Consider the following 18,071-nt stretch of genomic DNA (forward strand, 5'->3'; position numbering starts at 1 on the left):
CTCCACGATGCGTAAGCACTTCAGTCTTGGGGCTGCAATTAGTGGGTTTCTAATCCCCACATCTGTGCCACTGTTCTGGTAGGTTTCAACCATGACAGCACTTAAAACTCTTATACCAACGACCCACAACTTACTCCCAATGGCAACGTTGTTATGCTTTGTTATAGATCCTACTGTAACAGTTTCATTTTGAGATTTGTCACCAGTTTAACAATCCCCACAGCGACAATCCCCTTTCCAGTGGCTTTGACAAACTTTGCATAGGACACCACTATCTAGCAAACTTGGCACCAGACTCCACTCTCTGGCAATCTTGGCACAGGACCTCGCTCTACTCTCAAAACATCGATGAAGGAAAACACTAAGCCCCATGCAGTCTTGCAATGGTTGGAATATACGCTGTGCGATGTATACCCTTAGATCTGAGGCGTTTCAAATCAGACAGTATACGTCCCAAAATATATTCCAATCATTGAAGATTGCACAGGGGTTAGTATTTGGGATCAATAAAACCTATTCATGTGCTTTAACCCAAATGTCTACTCTTCATGACAATCTAACCGGCATCGATTCTTCGTGATCATTATCTGTAACAATTTTCAATCAAAATAAATATCTATTCAAGACCATTATCTTTAACAATTTTTAATCAAAACAAATAAATTATTGAATACAACCATTAGTAGATCATTGCAAACCACAAACCGCAGTTCCCTATGGAATTCAAATGAAAGTCTGTCTGTACCTAGAGATTTCCCATCTTCCATATCCTGTAAAGCATCAAATACTTCATCATTATCCCAGGGCCATGATGGAAAATATATTAGACCACTATTTTTAATATAGAGATATATCAAGGCAATAATTTTAATAAAACTCTTGCATCAAGTATAACGATACAAAGTTAGTGGGCATTTTCAATTTAAAAGAATAAAACTGTTGAATACAACAGTAGAGCTGGAATGGTTTCAAGGAACAAATTTCCATTTTTTCACTGGATCTCTCATGTGTCTTCGACTAGTCACCAATTAAGGCACGAGGTCTATGCTCTAATACCAATAAGGACATTCCTGTCTGCGTTACTGCTCTTACAAACCCCATATTAGCAGTCAAAGTGGGAGCCTGCCAATGATCTCCAGTACCAAAGACCAGTTTGTGCTTCAACTTGATTTTCCCAGTGTCAGGGAGGCCCGTCACACGAACGGAAGGCTTGTTGGGTACAACCCTGTCATTTAAATAAAGATCAACTGATTTCTATGCTAAGCAAAATTGATTAACTTTCACATTTACTAGACGCTTACAAATTTATGAACAAAAATAACAGAACCCTTCTGCGTAATAAATCATTTAAAAATAAAAAAGATAAAATTGGGTGACACTACACTAAATTCAGGTTCAAACATCTAGGTGGAAATTGGCATGGGTAACTTACATTATACGCTTTAGCAAGCATTCTGCCCTTCGTTTTTCGTTAGGTCCACTGCACATTGAAATAAGATTCTTGAATTCCTCATGAGCATAGTCACAAATCATTGCTTTCTTTCCTTCTAAAAAAGATATCACATCCTCCACGAGGGGGTGCTCAAGCTCAGATTCTGCCTGCAACACAAATTCGAAACAAGCCCATGCTCATATTTGAAATAAACTAATGCTAAAACTCTTCATAAGAATCCGGAGTCAAGTGGTACCTGCTCCCTCATAAAGTTGGCCGTGTTCTTGAAGCGCTTGTTCATGTCCTGCTCTGACATTTCCACCAAATTCTTTGCACTACCATTGCTTAAACCAGATACAAGTGCCACCAAGGCTGTTGTATCCAAGTTAATCAACCTGTTTTTCAAACTGATTATTCCCTTGTCACCAACTGGGTTATCATATAATGCATCCATTGCAGCAAGTAAAGAACAAAACTTCTTATTTGACGGGAGGGTGCAATCTTCCAATAGTCCTAAAGTAAGATCAGACATATTATTTCCATTTCCTTGGATATTGATGTGTTCAGGAAACTTCTTGTCCCCGCATATGACCTTGCCAGTTCCATACTCGAGATATTTGTGATCAGTGCTGTCTTCTTGATCAATTTTAATCTCAAATGTCACCCAATCTTGATTTCTATTTGAGGAACCATCATCAGCACTTTCATAATCATTCCTTGCATATTCTGTGCACATTTCTTTAATACCCAGAATATTGACCCACTCACCACCCTCAACATCTTGGAAAATATTGAATTGAGATGTCCCTTGCATTCCTGGACATTCTTCAGCTTTATTTTGTATACCAAAATTTCTTAGCTTAAAATAAAAAATCTCCACAGCTCCAAACTCCTCTTTGAGTCTCTGGGAAACATTCTCTTCAATCCCATGGGCAAAACAAAGAATAATGGAAATTGGTTGCAGAATAACAGTGGCCAATGCAGCTTCCAGAAGAAGGTCCAAACGTGCTTTCAATCCTTTCCTGTTGCATTTACACGACCAAGAAATATACTTTGGATTTCGACTGGAGACAACAAACCACACTGGCTTTCCATCAAAATTACCAACTATATCAACATGAGTACTTCTCAATTCAGTACTCAAAGGCGTTTCTCCTTGGATCGTCTTGCATACACAGGTAACTCCACTTACAGCTGGTTGCTGCACAACATATAGAATAGATTCCACATAGCCAATGTTTGTACTGCAAGATGCTGGGAATCAGATAATACATTATGCAAACCTTCTAAAATGCAAGTCATTAAAAACATACTTTGATATGGAAAAGTGAAGTAAAACATAAAGTATCTTTTCGTTTAGTGCCATCCATTATCAGAGTAATTTACAGCTATGAAAGACTGAAATGCAATGTGTTTGGTCTTTTCCCCTTGAGGCAATGAAAGTATTTGGGTGTGTAGGTATTCACGTATTTGGGTGTAGGTATTCAAAGTTAGTCATATATCTCTGGAAAGCTAAAGCAACACAATGACAGTATTCAAATGATATCTTTCCCAAATCAAACACCATGGGCCACTTGAGAATGTGAATATGATATGCCAAAAACATGTAGATGAAGTTTAGTACTCTAATGCATCCTTATGGACTTATAAATTTATAGGGTTATTTGAGATGTTTGTTTCCTTACTCTTTCTTATGACTACGTAGTCCAAAAATAGCCAACGGTGTGTGGATAAAAGAGAGATGCTGTGATAGCATAGGGTGACAATGCCTCTTCAGGAGATAGTGGTTGATTCTAGGACTGCAGCATATACAGACTTGCAAGTGGCAGGTTTGGTGGAATTGCAGAGAGAGTTGACAAGTGCTGGTGAAAACATTTTCCTCGTAAAGAGGTAGTGTTATCTTTTGGGGTTATTCAGAAAGTGTCTACACCATGTCTGGGGCTGCTTCAAGATTTTTGGGACACGTGGTATACAATCAACCCCTAAATGTTTTGTGATGGATTTGCACATTGGAGATGGCTTACTTAATGGTTGCTTGACCTGAATTGGGTGCTTCCGCTAACTGGCTTGCGATGGATTTGCACATTGGAGATGGCTTGCTTAGTGGTTGGTTGACCTCAATTGGGTGCTTGCCTGATATTCTTCCTTAGGGCGTTGGAGATCTCCTCACGGCTTAGGTGACGTTCTACATGATGGCGACATGGAGATGATTACTTTATCTGAGAATGCCCCACTTGGGACTCAAGAGCAAGAGTGTTTTGCATCATGGAGGAGGACATTGGGCCCTAGACAACACAAGGGAGCTTGGATGTTTGCAAGAAGGCTTGAGGTTGGCTAGAGGACACTTGGCTTGTGAGAGTTTTCATGTAGGAGGAGTGGACATAGTGGCATACATTGGCTTAGGAGGATATATGGAGCCTTTGGAAGCTTGTAGGAGCGTCAAAAATAGCTCTATTAAATCTCCTAATACCAACCTAGATTTATTTTCTCGCGGAAATTATTTATTCCCAAATATTTATTTAATTAACCAAATAAATTCTAACTTATCGAAAAATAAAATCACTAGCATTTTAATGTCTAGAAATTACATGCAACGGAAAATAGAATTAGGAAAGATCAATCACACATTGCAACAGATAAATACCCACAACAATTCACTGTCATTCATTAATCTAGAAAATCAAGGTTTTCGACCCATATATAATTACAAGGAAAAATACATTTATTGGAACCTATAACTCGGCCTAGAGAATTTCAGCCCAACAATTTGCTAGCAAATTGACCCTGCGCCTTTCCTTCAAGTTGCCACTGTGCCTCACGTAATTCTGCCTTGGAAAACCAGCTTCTCAAATCAATTCGACTTCCCTCTCTCTTCAACAATTAGGCCTCTTAGATACGCTCTCGAATCCTCCTGTAGTCTTCCTCCTCTATGCTTCAGTCTACTGAGCCACTCGCACTAGAGAAAATCGCTTTCTCTTGTTGTGTCTCCTCTCTTGTGTCTTCACCTCTTCCTTAGGCTTCTTTTTATAATCTTCATTAAGCCCAGATCCCTAACCCTAATCTCCCTTCTAGAAGATCTTGGAGATCAATGGTTGAGATCATTTCTAAGTCACTTAAATAATTAAACTATTTATCTGTAGAAATGACTTAGTAGTCCACAATAATTAATTAACTTTAATTATTGTACTTTTCCTAAGTTAGACTTAGGAAAGAAGACATAAATCACTTACTCCACCAAGCAAGCACCTAAAGAGGTAATAAATCATCTTCCACATGCTAAGACACCAAGCCTATGCAAAAGACCTTCCGAAGCTACTATAAGCTTCAACACTCCCTCCTAGCAAGGAAGGGATTCTCCACCAACCCTAGCTTATCTTAGTACTTCACAAACTTCCCTTTCACTAGAGGCTTAGTGAAAATATTTGCCTCCAACTCCTTTGTGTAAATGTATCGTAATCTCACAACACCTTTTTGGACCCTGTCTCTAATGAAGTGATATATGATCTCGATATGCTTGGACCAATCATGAAACACAAGATTCTCAGAGAGCTTAATGCAACTTTGATTATCACAATGAATCACTATTGGCCCCATCTCCAAATCAAATAGTCCTGCAAGCATCTGTAGGAATTTACAGGGTAAGTTCCTCAGAAAGAATACCAAAAGGACACCGCTCACAACCAGATCGCAAATCAATACACCAGTATTTTTGACGTGGTTAAAACCCTCAAAGTGCAAGGAGGGAAACAGTCCACAGCCTGTCCCAACGTGGGTACTACAGGCAATTTATTAATCAAAGAATGAAAATTTACATAAGCTTCTCTCATGCACGGATTACCCGAACAATGACCCTCCATGCGCTTTAAATAGAACTCATGGACCAATCGGGTGTCAAGCCACGGATCAAGTGTCAGTAATACCGAGGAGAGAATGAACCGTCGGATCACTACATATCGTGATCGTCGGATTGTAAGTTACAAAATGTACAACGGTAAAGAAACACACTTTACCTAACTCTAACCTAACTCTATACTAGACCAAGTTGAACTTAACTATATCCTATGTGTCGGAATATCCTAACATCCCCCCTTAAGAACAACTTGGGATAGGATTGAAGGATTTACAAATATGACACAATAGGAGAAGGAAGGAGGCACTAGAGCCTATCCCCCCTTAGTGACAACTTCCTGAACTCCAAGCATATATCGAAGTTTAGTGAACTTCGCCTCTGTGAGAGCCTTTGTGAAGATGTCTGCAACCTGATCATCTGTTGGACAATATTGCACTTCAAGAACATGGTCATGAATGAGCTTTCTGATGAAGTGCATGTGTAGTTCAATGTGTTTGCTGCGCTGATGCTGGACTGGATCTTTGCATAGCTGAATGGCACTTTGATTATCACACCAAAGTGTGGTTGGATGCTGCTGCTCAAAGCCAAACTCTGATAGGATCTGACGAAGCCACAAGGCTTCCTTACTAGCTTCCACGGCACCACGATACTCTGCTTCTGCTGACGAAAGAGAAATGGCAGCCTGTTTCTTACAAGCCCATGTAATAGGTCCTGAACCAAGAGTGAAGACATAACCGGCAGTAGACTTCCGATCATCAGGGTCACCAGCCCAATCAGAATCAGTGAAACCAACTAAAAGAGGAGCTGCTTTGGCACTGTAATGAATCCCAAACTGTACTGTACCTCGAACATAACGAAGTATTCTTTTAGCTGCTTTCCAATGACTTTCACGGGGGTTTTGCATAAAACGAGCAACAAGGCCAACAACAAAGGAAAGATCAGGACGAGTATGGGTTAAATACAAGAGTTTTCCAACAAGTTGACGGTATAAGGTAGCATCAACTTCAGGAGAAGTACAAGAGACTGAAAGTTTGACTCCAGACTGAAAGGGAGAAGGGGCTGGCTTACAGTCTTCCATGTGAAAATGACGAAGAATATCACAAGCATACTTGGACTGGGAAAGGAAAATACCCTCCTGGGATTGCAAGACTTGAAGACCGAGAAAATAGTGTAAGTGTCCTAAGTCTGTCATTTCAAATTTCTTTTTAAGGCTGGACTTCACATGGTTTATAAGGTTGGGATCACTACCAGTAAGAATAAGATCATCAACATAAAGAACAAGGATGATAAGAGAGTTGCCCACTTTCTTGGTGTAGACAGTATTGTCAGAATGACACCTAGAAAAGCCAGATTCTAAAAGAAAGCTATCCATTTTGGCATACCAAGCCCGAGGAGCTTGCTTGAGGCCATAAAGGGATTTCTTAAGTCGACAAACAAGGCTGGAGTCTGTTTGTATGAAGCCAATGGGTTGTTCCATATAGATTTCTTCCTGCAAGTCCCCATGCAAGAAGGCAGATTTAACATCCATCTGATGGACTTCCCATTTTAAAGAGGCAGCAAGGGAAAGAACAAGGCGGATAGAGTTCATTTTGGCAACAGGGGAGAAGGTTTCAGTGTAGTCAATGCCTTCAACCTGTGAAAAGCCCTTAGCAACGAGACGAGCTTTATGTTTATCAACTTTCCCATCTGGTCCATACTTGGTTCTGTAAACCCATTTACATCTAACAAGTTTGCGTCCCTTTGGTAGAGGAACAAGATCCCATGTATCATTTGTCATCAATGAATGATATTCTTCATTCATAGCTGCTTCCCAATGTGGATGGCCTGAAGCTTCTGCAAAAGTGTCAGGATCATGATTTACTGGAGCTTGAGCCAGTAAAGAAGAGGCTCTTTCAAACTGAGAACGTGTACGTCGCTGATCTGTAGGATCACCGGCAAGATCACCTGCTGCATCCCGAGTAGCACGGACCCATCTTGGAAGTTGAGGATCCTGAGAAGGTGGGGGAGGATTATCATCCTCGCTTTCATCATCTGAAGAAGAAATGTTTTCAAAAGTAGAAGAGATAGGAAGAGGTGGCACATCCGCCGGACTAGGCTCGCAGGCCGATTTATTTTCATCAAATTTTACATCTCTTCTAATGATAACATTTTTGGACTTAAATGGAATAAGTCTATAACCTTTTACATCTTCAGAATATCCAACAAAAGTACATTTCTCACTCTTAGGTTCTAAAGCTTTATGCTTTTCATCTGGAATATGGGCCCATGCTTCACTTCCAAACACACGAAAGTGACTTACATCTGGTTTAATGGAACTCCAAGCTTCTTCTGGAGTGATATTCTCTAGAACCTTAGTAGGAGTGCGATTGATTATATAATTTGCACAATTAATTGCTTCGGCCCAAAAACTAAGACTGAGTCCTTTAGATTGCAGCATACAATTAGCCATTTCCTTTAAGGTGCGATTTTTCCTTTCAGCTACACCATTTTGTTGTGGAGTGTATGGAACAGTATGTTGCATTTGAATTCCATTTTCGGTGCAAAAGTTGATGAATGTGTTTTTAACATATTCTCCACCATTATCAGTTCTTAGCTTAAGAATTTGATGTCCAGATTGTTTTTCAACAAAGGCTTTGAAGGCCAAAAAGGTGTTAAATACTTCGCTCTTGAGTTTTAAGAAGTATACCCAAGTGCGTCTGGAGAAATCATCAATGAAAGTTAAGAAGTACTTGCAGCCAGAGAATGAAGCAACAGGAAGAGGACCACATAAATCACTGTGCACAAGCTGTAAAGGGGCTGAGGCGTGCCAAGAGGCACGTTTGTCAAAACTGTCCCGATGATGTTTTCCGAGTACACATCCGGAACAAACACCATCTCTGCAAGATACCATAGGAAGACCTGTCACCATATTTTCTTTACATAGATGCTGAAGGGAGCGATAGTTTAAGTGACCAAATCGCTCATGCCAAAGTTTGCTCACTTCATCATTATGAGCAACAAATACTGAGGGAAGATTTGATGACCCAAAGTTGTGAAACTTATACAACCTTTTGGAATCATCAGCAAGACCAGTAGCTAGAATCTGTTTAGGATCTTTTAGATCCTTGATTACAACATCATGAGGTGAAAATTCAACAATTTTACCTTCACCTGAATGAGTTATCTGATAGACAGATAGAAGGTTGCAGGATAAGGTTGGAACACATAATACATCATTAAACTGACCATTGTCTAGATGAACAGTTCCAGTCCCTACAACATTAAGAGATCTATCATCACCAACATATATATTTTTGGTGTTACAATCATTTAAAGAAGAAAACATGGCTTGGTTTTTGGCCATGTGACAAGAGGCTCCAGAATCAATGAGCCACTCATGAGAATGAGAAGAAGAAGAAGATACATTTAATGCATAACCAGACTGAGATGATTGACAATGACATGCAGAAAGTGCCATTCCGGAAGTTGAAGTTGAAGTAGGCTCCACATGGATGTTATGTTTCTTCATTGCGGCTTCCAAGGCTTCCATCTTCTTAAAGCATTTAGATTCTAAGTGGCCATCTCGATTACAAAAGTTACAATGTCTATCAGTCTTCTTCCATTTGTTTTTATTGGTCTTATCATTTTGCTGAAATGATCTTTCATTTTGAGGCTGAGATGGTTTAGGACCATTCTTTTGAGGATATGACTTCTTAGGATTCTTTGAATTTGGTTGCTGCTGGGCGGCTAACGCTTTCGTGGAAGAGTTTCCAAGATTAAGAAGACCAAGGTGTAAGAGTTTTTCTTGTTCTCTTATTAAGGAATCACAAAAGGAGTCAAAGGAAGGGGCCTTGTAGTCTTTTCCTTGACAAATGAAAGCTTCCCTTGTAGAATGGAAAGTGGAAACAAATACAGAGTAGGCTGGTCCCAACTTAGTAAGGATGGAATAAATAAGGTTACCATCTTCTTTCTTAACTTTAACACCTTCCAAGAGATATCTAAGGGTCTTGAATTTGGACAAGAAATCTTCAATGCAAGAAAAATTATTAGGATCCAAAGTAAGCAACTCATTTTCAAGTTGATGGGCTCTAATTTCATTTTTAATCCCAAAAACTTTAGCGAGTTTTTCTAATGCTTCATGAGGAGTCTCAAGTTCTGCAATGTGGAATCTAAGATCAGGAGAAATAGACATCCCTATCAAACCACGTGCTTGATCTTGTCTATTTTCCCATTTTGCAACCTTGTCTTCATCTTTTGGTTTCTTCTCTTGGTCTGTGGCTATTCTGAAGAGACCTTTACTTCTAAGTAAATCTTCCATGTAGGGTACCCATTGGAAGTAGTTAGTGCTGTCAAGAATGACTTGGCATGGACTTTCCATTTTTTTTTTTAAAACTGAAGCTGAAGATGCTGAAAGTAAGTGTTCCAATGGATAGATCTCGAAAAAATAGGCGGTTTTAAAAAAAAACGGCTCTGAAAAAGGCTTCCGGATGAAGAAGTTATGGCTTTTTGAAAAAAAATTGTTGAAGTTGCCGGCAAAGTGCGCGAATGTGCGGGAATGAAAAAATCCGCCCCCACAAAATGGAGACTTGAACCCAAGACCTCTACTCTCTTAAAATAGCTTTGAACCAATTGATCTATACAAAAAAATTGAGAGAGAGAGAGAGAGGGGGGGGGCCTTGGTTTGCGTGCTTGCCTTGAGAAAGCTCTTTTTCCCTACAAAACACAAAACCCAACACGAATATGCAAAGAAAAACGAACCTTGCGGCTCGAAGTTAGCTTTAGCCAAAAAACTAGAAATTTAAAAAAAAAAATCTCAAAGTTAGCTTTAGCCGAAAAACTAAATATTTTTCTCAATGTTTCTGATTTTCCGAGATCACACTAAGGTGCAGGGAAAAGAGCATACGCATGAGAAAAATCCTTCCTTTCTGTTTCTGATTTGCCCAGATCGCACAGAGTCGCAGGGCAAAGAGCATACGCAGAAATGAAAAGTATAGATCCGGTTAAAAAAAAAGGCTAAATAAACTGAGACCGAAATAAGCAGAGAGAAAATAACAGTAAACTGCAAGAAAAAACATTGTATACCTCCCGATCTGAAAAATGACGCAGCTAGGGCTACCGGAAACCTTTTCGCGTGAAACGAAAGGGGTTCCTCACTGGAACAGATGCTCCGAACGCAACAGAGCAGTCCTCTCGGCCCGAAAGCAGTCTGAAACAGCAGATCTAGGAAACAACAACCGCATGCAGTTCTACCGGCTTCAGATTTGGATCACCAACGGACGCGGCCCTCAAATAGCTCCGATACCATGTAGGAATTTACAGGGTAAGTTCCTCAGAAAGAATACCAAAAGGACACCGCTCACAACTAGATCGCAGATCAATACACCAGTATTTTTGACGTGGTTAAAACCCTCAAAGTGCAAGGAGGGAAACAGTCCACGGCCTGTCCCAACGTGGGTACTACAGGCAATTTATTAATCAAAGAATGAAAATTTACATAAGCTTCTCTCATGCACGGATTACCCGAACAATGACCCTCCATGCGCTTTAAATAGAACTCATGGACCAATCGGGTGTCAAGCCACGGATCAAGTGTCGGTAATACCGAGGAGAGAATGAACCGTCGGATCACTACATATCGTGACCGTCGGATTGTAAGTTACAAAATGTACAACGGTAAAGAAACACTCTTTACCTAACTCTAACCTAACTCTATACTAGACCAAGTTGAACTTAACTATATCCTATGTGTCGGAATATCCTAACAACATCTTGTGAAGCCATAATGCCTCACAATTCGCCATACTCACTGCCATGTACTCCGCCTTTGTTGAACTATGTACCACTAATTGCTACTTCCTGCTATACCACAAGATCATGGTTGATCCCAAGATGAAACAACATCCAAATGTGGATTTTCTATCCACATCACTCCCCACCTAATCAGAATCTGTGTACCCATTGCAGCTCCACTCCACCAACTCTGACATATCTCAGTCCAAAGTCCGTCCTACCTCGCGGGTACCTCAATGCATGCTTCGCTGCCACCTAATGAACCTATCTCAGCTCCACCATGAACTGGTTGAGTGTGTTCACAACAAAACAAATATCCAGCCTAGTGTTGACTAGAATACATCAATGAACCTATCAGTTGTCTATATAGTGTGGGATCCACAAACTTGCCTTCAAAAGCACTCAACTTCTACAGATTAGTGATCATGGTGTAGACATAAGCCCGCAATCCTCCATCCTAAACCTCCTCAAGATCTCAACTACATATTTTCTCTACGCAAGGAAAATCTCTCCTAGCTATTGCCACACCTCCAATCCCAAAAAGTAGTTCATCAAGTCGATGTCTTTCATCTCGAACTCTGAAGCAAGATCCTCCTTGCACATCCCTATAAGCTTCTCTGATCCTGTCAAATAGAGATCGTCCACATAAAGTACCAAGATGAGCGGCTCACCCTCAACAAGTACATAGTACAAGTTAGAGTTTGTCTCGCTATTGGTGGAAGCCCAAACCAAGAAGATATCCATCGATCCTGGCATACCAAAGGCACAAAGCCCACATTAGCCCATAAAGGGCCTTCTTCAACCTGCATACATGAGACTCTCTCCCATGCACTTCAAAGCCTTAAGGTTTCTCAATATACACCTCAATCACACCATTAAGAAAAAAAGACTTCACATCCATCTGATGTATCCTCCACCCCATATCTTAGGCAATGGGCATAACTACTCTAATGGATGCATATTTGGGGATAGGTGTGAATGTCTCCTCGTAATCCACTTCCTCCTATGGAGAGAACCCTCTCACCATGAACCTCGCTTTGAACTTCACAACACTGCCATTAGCTGCATGTTTGATCCTGTAGATCCATCAAGAAGTGACCACTGACTTTCCCTCTAATCTTGACACTATGTCCCATACATCATTCCTCACGATGGAGCTATACTCCTCCATCATGGCATCCTTCTAGCCTTGCTCATCTACATCCTCCTCAAAAGTGGAAGGCTTGGAATCACTCATTTTGCTTGACAAGGAATCACTCATGCTGCTCGACAAGGCCAAATAACTGGAAAATCTCGTCGATGGTTTGCTCTGCCTAAAAGCACTACTAGGAGCCTCAACATCTCTCAAGGTCTACTCAGCTCATCTAAGCCTCCTCTTGGTAGAGATCGAAGGAATATCTCATTCCTCCTCCAAATCTACAGGCTATGTTCCTACTATTGGTCCCTGCTCAACCTTACGAACCTCTTGCTCTTGATCCTCTACCCATGCTAGCTCTTTCTCATGAGACCTCCTAAAGGTCCTAAACTCATCAAATCTAACACCCTGACTGACTATCACTTTAAGCTATCTTGGAATGTAGATTCGGAAGGCCTTTGAGACCTCACAGTAGCCCACAAATATGCCCCTTTTTGACAAGGGCTCCAGCGTAGTCCTCTTCTCCATGGGAACGTGGAAATACACCAGACTACCAAAGATGTGCAAATCATTCACATCTAGTTTCACTCCTGTAAACATCTCCTCAAAAGTCATGTCCTCCAATATCCTACGAGGGCTCCTGTTTTGCACATAAACAGTTGTATTGCAAGCCTCTTCCCACAAGAACATGGGAAATTCCTGGTCATAGATCATTGCCCTCGTTGCCTCCATTATGGTCTTGTTCTTCATCTCTGCAGCCCCATTTTGTTGAGGGTTATAAGGTACCATGAGCTCCTTCTTGATCCCTATTGCTATGTAAAAATCTGAGAACTCGTTGGAGGTATACTCACCCCCATTGTTTGATCTCAACACCTTAATATTCTTCCTGGTTTGGTTCTCCATAAGAACTTTGAACTCTTGAAACCAATCGAAGACCTCTCCCTTAGTCTTCAAGAAGTAGATCCAAGTCTTCCTAGAAAAATCATTTATGAATGTTTCAAAGTACAAAGACCCTATGATCGACTCCATAGACATAGGACCACAAATGTCTAACTGCACCAAGTCTAGCACTCCCTTAGACCTGATCTTGTTGTGAGGAAATGCGACCTTGGCTTGCTTGCCAAGTGCACACCCTTTGCACACTCCTTGCTCCACCCTGATCTCTGGAAAATATGTCACCATTCTCTATAACATAGGAAGAGCTCTACAGTGTAAGTGCCCCATCCTCCTACACCAAATCTCACTTTGGCAGTCACTCTCATGTATGATAACCTTCACTAGTTGTCCTCTCAACATATAGAGATTCTTCTCCCTTCTCCCAATTATTTGTTTCTTGCTAGGATCAATTCCTTTCGGCCCAACAGCCACTTCACCACCAATGAAGTTAACTTTTAATCCTCTATATTCTATCGCTGAAACTGAAAGGAGATTCATCTCCAAACCCGATACAGATAACACTTTCATTCACCTCCATGATGCTATCTTAATCCATCTGAAACTCAATGTTGCCAATGCATTCTACTGCATCATTACATTATCACCAAGTTCTACATGTATATCTCTAGCCTCCTTGCTCATGCTAGTGAAAATGTTTCGATAACCCATCATGTGACAAGATGCTCCACTGTCCACAAACCAAACACCTCTTGTGATGGTTCTAGAAAAGCATGACACCAAGGCAAATTCTTCTCAAACTTTTCAGCGATCTTGTCCATTTAAGCAGTGGTTGCATGGTTGTCTTTCCTTGGCCTTCTTCTTGTTTGGACACTAACTGGCAACATGTCTGAACTTGTGACATGTAAAGCACTTGACTTTGCTCATCTCCTTCTCCTTTTTACTCTGTGAAGGTCCACCTCCACTTTGGTTCTACTTGGCTTTTCCTTTGCCCTTCTACACTTGTGTAGCAAGAGCAAGCTCATCTTTCTCCTCACTACTCCTTCGCTCGGTCAATGAGTTCTTCCAAATCTCCTTCTGGATGAAGTCATCCCACAACCAGCTCCAATCAGGAACTTATTGCCTAGCAAGGATCCCATCCACAAAGGTGGTCCAATGCTTAACGCAACCCTTCAAAGCTACCTTCACCAGCTTCGAATCATTCACAGTTTCCCCAACAGTTGAAAGCTCATCAAGAGCCTGCTAGATCCTCGTGAGGTAAGATGTTACAGTGTCTAATTTGTTCATCCTGATGCTATTTAATTATCCCGTGGCACCTCTTCATGTTTTCGTTATGCTTTGGTAAAGACCGGTTAGGGATACCCACATATGACGTGTTGTGCCCTTCCCTGATATATAAGAAATTATATGATCCCTCACACCATTCAAAGTTATACACCTTGCTTTCATATCCTTGAGATGATGTTCAGCCGCTAGGTTTGGACTTGAATGAACCTGAATGCCTGTGTTCACAAAATCCCACAAACCATTCATTTTTAGAATCATGGTAATCCACTCCTTCCAGGGACTGAAGTTAGCAGCCCCATCTAACCTGTCTTCATATTCCAAACTACTCAGTGATGCCATCTTCACAAATCGATTTTGGCCACAAAACCTCAGCCAATTTCGTCCTTTTTGCCTTGTAGATTTACCCAAGGCAGGCATGGCTTTGTTGTCCTTCTTTCTAGCTCCATTTAATTTGTAAAACCAATCCATTTATGGCAAACCTAGCAACCTTCAATGGTTGTCATAAAACAAGTCAAGCCTCTTGTAGATCCCAAGCAACCTCCTTCCTCGAAACTCTGGAAACTGTGTCCCAATTCTCGGGCCTTTTTAATTATAATCAAATACATGAATTATTTACAATGAGGGGGAATTAGCTCAGGGTTGACACATATAATTCAAGGCCCGGAAATTCGCCCTAAAAGGTTGATGCAACTTGCTTACAAATAAAAGAAAATGAAAAATGCAAAAGATGGTTGGGGCATATAATAAACACATGGGAAAAAGTCTAATATGAGTTCTACATCCCTCATTAGCCATCACCCAATTCCTAAGCATTTCATGCTCTATCTAAATAAAGGAACTTATGAAAGTCCCAACCCCGGTGAAAAATAAACTGCTACATCATTAAGGGGTATTGTAAAATCATAGAATCCAGTTGAGTTGCCTAAGCTATGCAAGAAAGAAAGACAAATCATCAAGTAAAAGGCACACTATAGACGTGGAAAATGCAGACCAAGGAAAAGGGAAACTAATGCCTCCACAATTGCTCCCTATTATCATCATTATACTCAAGATGTTGTACCTCCTTCACATAATACTATGGTTGTGGCCATCTTCCTTGAAGTCTTTCCCATTCCATGACCACATTTATTACATGCATCTATGGCTTGATGGGCCTAGCTGTGAACTATCCCTCCCCTTAAGGGTTGGAAACACCTAATAGGGATAAGTGCATAGTCATCCCTAACATAAGTATGGTAACTTGCTTACAAATCATCAGTTAGAAAGACATTTGAAAGAAAGGTTTATGTGAAGTATTCTTGTGCTCCTAGCAATAAGTATGGTCCACTATGATACTTTAATGGTTTTTGTCCCTAATGATGTTGATCTCACTTGATCTTGAGAGTGTGTTTCAAGTGGTTTCACATAGATATATTGGATGTCCTTTGAGGGATTACCTGTCACCTTTCCAACATGTTGTAGCTCCCAGAGACGGCCTCAGATTGCTTACAAGACTAGTGCCTAGGCACATCTAAATTAGGAGCGTCTCAAATGATTCTCAGTAAAGGGAGAACTCAATTATATTCTATATGTATATATAATGGGTTGGTTCATTCACCTAAAGGAGTAAGACATGAACTTCTTGGTACTTCTTCCCGTATACAAATCTCATAAATATGCATAAAACAGTGAATGGCCGAGTAGCCCAAGGACTTACAGTTTAATAAGTTTTTTGTAGAGCAATGAGAGAGGACAAGGAGAAGGAGTAACTCATCATATGGAGCTTACAGCATCAGGAATTATGTGCTTAACACACAAAGCTTGCAGCTTTAAGAATTCCTATACTTATCTAAGTTAGAAGTAGACATAATGGGTAAAAGAGAGGTTGTATGCTATGATTCATGAAGAGCAACTTTTAAAGACATAATTTCAATAATTCATACAGGGACTAGCATTAACAATGTCAATACAATGAATCTGTGAGGAACTTTCAGGCATATGCATAATATTTTGATACCAATGAATCTATGAGGAATTTTCGAAATATTTCTAATAGCTGTGATTACATGAATTTAGGAAAGAAACAAAAACATAATGGGATTTAACAAAGGGATAACATATTGTAATACTTGAAGGGGGAATCACCACCATTTCTTCATATTCCGAAAGATCTATATTCTGAAATTATACAGTCTGAAAATTACATGTCGTGTTCTTTTAGAATTTTTGAACCACCTTTAAGTCTTGCTTTCCCCTATTTATCTGGAGAGGGGAGCAAGAACATTCATTACAACAAATATCTTCCGCCGAGTCTCAACTATCTCGGCCGGGATGGCTCTGTGGCCCAAAAATATTACGAAATTAATGACCACATTGAAGAAAGGCATGTTACAGGACAAAAATAAGTAAACAACCAGACAGAAAAGTAAATGAAAAGTCTATGTGGCCATCCTGAGATCACCTCTTCCTCAGGCTGTAATTTGCTCACTATATGGCCTCATGTGTTGCTCAATTGAACCCGTCGCTTCTACCTTTACTGCTCGAATGCCTTGTTCTGTGGAATATGGAGTGGATCCACTGTAAGTGTCTGTTTCGGCGGTCCTTCGCTGTGTAGAGGAGTGAGGCACCATGACGAGCCATTAAATCTTACTGAGCCCCCCATACTGTCTTCAACACTTTGCATCATACTTACATTATTGCCACGGCTGCCGACCCATCCGCCTTAAGAGCCCTGTACCATGTTATCGAGGTTGTAAGGCAGCAGGACTTTTACTCTTGAAAGCGTTGCAGAACGACAGGCTCTGATGCTCCTTGGCCCCCTTTGGTTTAGCCCCTTTCTTCTTTTCTTATCATATGGTCGGGGCTATAACCAGGGGCTTAGCCCTCGGGCGCTAAGGCCTTCGGGCTCCTGTCCGGGGGGCCTTTTTCCTTTGTTACACAGAATACCGCATCCTGGCACTTGATACGCTTTACCTTTGGTGTCTCCCTTTCTAACTTGCGATCGCCGATCAGCGAGATCAGGCCCACCAAAGATATCGCAATCGCAACCCCAGAGAGGGGGACCTTTTACCTTATTTCTCAGCGTTGGCCGACTGTCTAGACGCGGGAGCTTTATAGGCCCGATCACATAATATATCGCGTCTGAGAGGATCCCCGCTTATCACAATCGCAGGCTGGGAGAGACTGAGGTGGAGGAGCGCTTTAACCTATGCGACGTCGATCATCGATTTGCGGGGTGACGTCATCACTGCCATGTGTCACCTTGTGATTGGTGACACGTGTCACCCAGAAATGCCCCCATAGGACCCTTGAACATGCCGAATTTGAACGCCACGTGTCCTCTGTACTGCCACGTCATTTCCATACAGCCACATCATTAATGACGTCAGTTGCCATGTCAACCATAAGGACCGACCATATTGTGTCACACGGCCCCCCTGGAGGAGAGAGAAAATGGCTTGCCTAACCTTGGTTTTTTCGTGAATTCCTTTCTTGAATAGAATCAGCCCCTTCCCGACAATTTAACACTATAATGCAAATTGGCAATACTGCAAGGTTTTTAAAGTTAGAACACCGCCGCCACGCCAATCATCGATATGCAGGATTTATTGTGAAGTTGTGGGATGCGGGATCGCGACACTGCAAGACTACGAGGTCGCAGGACTGCGGGACTGAGGGATCGCGGGGCTACAGGACTGTGGGATCGGGGGATTGCGGGATCGCAA

At 41.1% G+C, this 18,071-nt stretch overlaps 1 protein-coding gene across 1 annotated transcript in view; it reads right to left on the reverse strand.

The window, feature by feature from the left end:
* Window positions 1-891: 891 nt before the first annotated feature.
* The window catches only part of LOC149208706 (uncharacterized), a 55,500-nt gene continuing 38,320 nt past the window's right edge, over window positions 892-18,071 (reverse strand). The window contains exons 2-4 of the mRNA XM_089396157.1: window positions 1,689-2,676; window positions 1,433-1,599; window positions 892-1,225 (exon numbers count right to left, since the gene is read on the reverse strand). Of these exons, the coding sequence (XP_089252283.1) occupies window positions 1,018-1,225; window positions 1,433-1,599; window positions 1,689-2,676 (1,363 nt within the window). The 3' untranslated portion in view covers window positions 892-1,017. The remainder of the gene's footprint in view (window positions 1,226-1,432; window positions 1,600-1,688; window positions 2,677-18,071) is intronic.

The sequence above is a fragment of the Pinus tabuliformis genome, chromosome 1_2, assembly GCF_031772625.1.
Source record: "Pinus tabuliformis cultivar Carrire ecotype Pingquan chromosome 1_2, CPIR1, whole genome shotgun sequence".
NCBI classification, from domain to species: domain Eukaryota; kingdom Viridiplantae; phylum Streptophyta; class Pinopsida; order Pinales; family Pinaceae; genus Pinus; species Pinus tabuliformis.